This window comes from Pyxicephalus adspersus, chromosome 1 (genome assembly GCF_032062135.1).
Source record: "Pyxicephalus adspersus chromosome 1, UCB_Pads_2.0, whole genome shotgun sequence".
Lineage (NCBI taxonomy): Eukaryota > Metazoa > Chordata > Amphibia > Anura > Pyxicephalidae > Pyxicephalus > Pyxicephalus adspersus.
The window spans coordinates 117,756,824-117,761,060 of record NC_092858.1 but is presented as its reverse complement, the minus strand read 5'-3'; the positions used below and the strand labels follow the sequence as shown (position 1 = coordinate 117,761,060).

The 4,237-nt window shown below is 36.2% G+C and overlaps 1 protein-coding gene across 2 annotated transcripts in view; it reads right to left on the bottom strand.

The window, feature by feature from the left end:
- RASSF5 (Ras association domain family member 5) overlaps nt 1-4,237 on the bottom strand; it is a 17,968-nt gene that overhangs the window by 9,974 nt on the left and 3,757 nt on the right. For both annotated transcript variants that reach the window (XM_072425313.1, XM_072425306.1), the window contains exon 2: nt 1,113-1,217. In XM_072425313.1, coding sequence (XP_072281414.1) covers nt 1,113-1,217 — 105 coding nt within the window. The remainder of the gene's footprint in view (nt 1-1,112; nt 1,218-4,237) is intronic.

Here is a 4,237-nt window from a genome sequence, read left to right as displayed (position 1 = left end):
AGCACCGTTCATGCATCGTGCACTCCCTTGTCGTTGGAAAGGATTGTGAAAGATCCTTTCCAACGACAAAAATTGCAAGTGTGTACGCAGCTTTACAGTCTTGTACAGTAATAAGAGCTCTTTTATTGTACTAAGCTTATTCTGTTTTTTTTTCCCATCACACAGTCCACCTCTCAGTGAGCATTAGAAACTTCAGTAACTCAGATAGCTTATCTCATTTTATTGCCTTAATGTCCTTGTCATTCATTTGATTTCAGTTCGAAACCTCAGAATTACATGTGGACACAACATGGGGTCTATGTCTGTAAATACATCCTGCTAGGAACATTTATACCAGCATTCACCTATTAAGACATTTTTGAAACGTTCCTTCCAGAAACCAGCCTTCCAGCTGGTGTTTTAGTTTTAAAGATGGAGTCTGTATACATTCTTACCATTTGCAAAAATTTTGTGGTTTTTAGTTTTGATGGATCTGTTCCTTATAAATGGTCCTTTGTGAACTATTGTTGACACTGTGTAACGTTTGTAACAAACCCATGTCTCTGGTCTCTGATGGCAAGCCTTTGTTACATATCAGTAGTAAGTACAGTTGGTTCATAACTTTTATCCTATAGCTTGGTGCTTATGGAGCATTTATGATCTTAAAGGTGAGCCCTATCTTACTGGGTATTAGTAAAATGTATTTAAAAACAGACATCCCAATCCATTCTAAAGTAAAGAGAAATATTTTCATGCAGATTATTAGGAAACAAGTATAGGAGATGTCAGATGGGGGAGTTTTTCTACTGACCCTAGTGCTGACCTCACTGATATAGGAGGGTGTTTTTTTCATTCTATAACTTAGCACCCTGCTACCATACTGCATTGTGTCTATTGGGACATCACAAGGTTGCAAAAAAGGCCTCCAAGGCAAATACAGACTGCAGGCTACTTAATAAACACCATTGTTCTAAGACCATAAACTAGTGTATAATGTGATTCTGAATAGTTTTAATAGCAATCCTGTGTGCATATTGTGATGTGAACTATTTTAATAAGAAAGCGCCTGAAATATTGTTTTCTACAATGTAGTAGTTATTTGAATGATGGAGGTATAACTTGCAAAAACTTACCATTTTCATTACAAGGCCATTTTGAACCATATTGTTGAAGGTTTCGATTTTCTGTCTCAGCTGCTGTATGTCCGGCTTTTTTTCCTCTGGTTGTACATACTGGTCCTGAAAGATTTACAATTAAAATATATTGGTATTATGACACATGAAAATGAAAAAGTTGTATAAACACGATGTGGCATTAGTGTTAATCTTGATTCGGGTAGAGGAAAGGAATGTTCTATCAGCATATTAACTTAAATTTGAAACTAAATTGTAATTGTTCTCCACTGTATCCAAAAGTTGTTCATTATTTGCAGTGTTTTTCAAAAAGCTTGCTATTTTTTATTCAGGGGTTTAAATTCACATAAACAATAGTTCACACAATACAGAGTTTAGTGAAGTTATCAACTGTTAAAAGGCAGACAGAAAGTGTGAGCAAAGTGCTGCTGAAACTAGTATGTAGGGGGTACAGCAAAATAAGCTTTGCCTGATCCAAATCTCATTGGATAGGACCTAACCCCTGATCCAAATTAGCAGACAAGACCACTAATATTGCCTACACACAATGCCATCCCCTGAGTTCTGTTACATAGTGTTTTTCTGTGACCACTGCAAACTGCATTACATACTACCAACTCCCTAAACTATGTTGTACAAAACAAAGCATATGTATTGGAGAAGTTTGCGTTTTTTATTACTAAGGTGTCTGTGAGACTTTTCTGTCTGAGACTTTTACTGAAACAGTAAATAAAACGATTTTAGTGGTTACAGTGACTGTGGCATGTGTGTCCAGTGTAAACAAATAGTGGAGCTTGTGTGTTTATTTTTTTAACAAGGCCAATTTACAGCCTGCCACTGTTAGTGCAGTTGAGCCACACATACACAATTCTCCATGGCCTTTGTTTCCCTTAGGGTGCCCCAGGTCTTTCCCTATTCTTGTACCACCTCTACCTGGAACAGATGTCCCAATAATACAGATGTCCCCTTAACCCCTTGGGGCAATGCTCACATTTTGGATTTCCACTTACTTGCATACTGGGTGACAATTTTCTCTTAAATTACTTTTATTGGAGAGCTCTCTATTGCCTAAACTTCAAATTATATCTTGGAGCTTGGCCACCATGTTTTCATAGACAAAGTACCCCATAACTTTCCCTTTCACCTGGGCTATTGTAGGTGTGCCAGACCACTATACCTTCACTAGGGTCTGCTTTGCGGCTTTAAATATGAATGATCTGAGCCCAAATTGGTGCAATTCTGTGGGAACAGGAAAGTGTTTCAAAACGGATCCTTGCATATACTCTGTTATACTTTATTAAACTATAAGTCCTATTTATAACTGCTTGTTTTGGGGGCATTGCCACCATGTATAAAAAATGTGCAAACAGAACTGCAGTCATGAAAACAGAGATCAGATTTTCCAAACCAAAAGCTACCCAATCTACTCTATACCAATGAAGGAGAAGTTTGTAATTAGCCTCATTAAAAAAGTTACATTAGTGGATCTGTGTGCTGCCGCATTCCAAATGTGTTGCCATTGTGACTCCTCTAATGAGGAGGTTTATTTCAATAGATGTTCATCATACTTGGTGACAATTTTCACCAGTTTAAATGGGAGGTTAAAGGGTGAACCTCCCTAATAGAGACACTAATAGCAATATAAGCTTGAAAGAGATGTTAACCTTCCTCCACTCAATTCAAGAATAAACCAAAATAGTATTAGTTTTCGGGTTTTTTTGCTTTTTGCTAACCCTTCCATATTCTGTCCAAAACTAATAATGAAAGCTTTGTGTTACTGTTTAAACAAATAGCTTGTTCTGACCCAGACTACAGTGCCTTGAAAACAAAAAAACATACATAAAAAAGTTATATCAATTAAAATATAAACATTCCAAAATACCCACAGTAATTTAACCACCTAATGAGCACTGCACAACTTACAACAAATAAACACTGACACCCAGATTTCCTGTTTCACACTATTGTTTTGGCCATAGTTTTTTTACCGTAACCTTGGGTCAGGTCCCCTGACCAAACAATTCCACAGTGCCATTGTTCCCCTCCTGTATATAGCATGGTAAATGTTTCTCCTGTGTCCCTTGTTCCTTATGGCTCAATGTGTGTCTTTCATTGTGAAGAAGAGACTTTTTGAGATGGTGCATCTAAAGGTAAGTCACCAGTAAAATTTTATAATGAACCATACCAGTAGTCATTCCATATTTAGACTGTAAGCATTTAATAATATTTACTAACAGAGTACACATTGTGGGGTGACATTATGTCTGCCTAATATGAGGCAGTGGTTTAGCAAATGTAAACCTGTTAAAGGAAGTCTACTCTACTACTTGCTATCTAAAAAAACAGATACATGCTGCTCAAAGTTAATTCCTACATTCCCAGATACATAATTTTTGTGGATTATCCACTGTAAGATTTTAATTTTAGGTATATCACTTTGAACTATGTCAATCAAGTCAATCGAAACATCCTCCTGAATGCTCCTCCTATTTGTTTCAACACCAAATTGGCTGTGATTCAGGCTGTCAACCAACTGGTAACCATTGTCCTGAACACCATTTGTGGAAACAAGCTCTAAAGTTGTTAAATACCTATTTATTAGGTGTCAGGAGGTATTTCATACCACATGTGTGGATACTAAGTGCATAAACTATAAGATATATCTAGAATTGCGCTAGGCATAGATCAGGTAATGTCGCACCTAAAATGTTTCTTGATTTTTAATAAAGTTTGAATGACCATTTCACTGGTACACATTTTGTCTTTTATTTATACATTGGTCTGAATAAACTGAAGAGTGGTTTAACTTTTATCTGAACTTTTATTGTCTTCTCTATCTTGTGAAATATGACCCCCAAAACACATATAGTTGAGTGGTTTGATTTCTACTATGCGAGAGTCGTTGTAAGAAGTATGAATCAACTTGATATAAATATGGATTTCCATTCTCACTCCATTTCATTTTCACCTTTCTTGGATATTCATGTATTCTATTCCTTTTCCTGTGTCACTGTCTGTATCTGTCTGTCATTTGCAACCCCTATTTAATGTACAGCCCTTCATAATATGTTGGCACGATAAAAATACTATTTAGTAATAATAATATTAATAATCCAGTGAACATC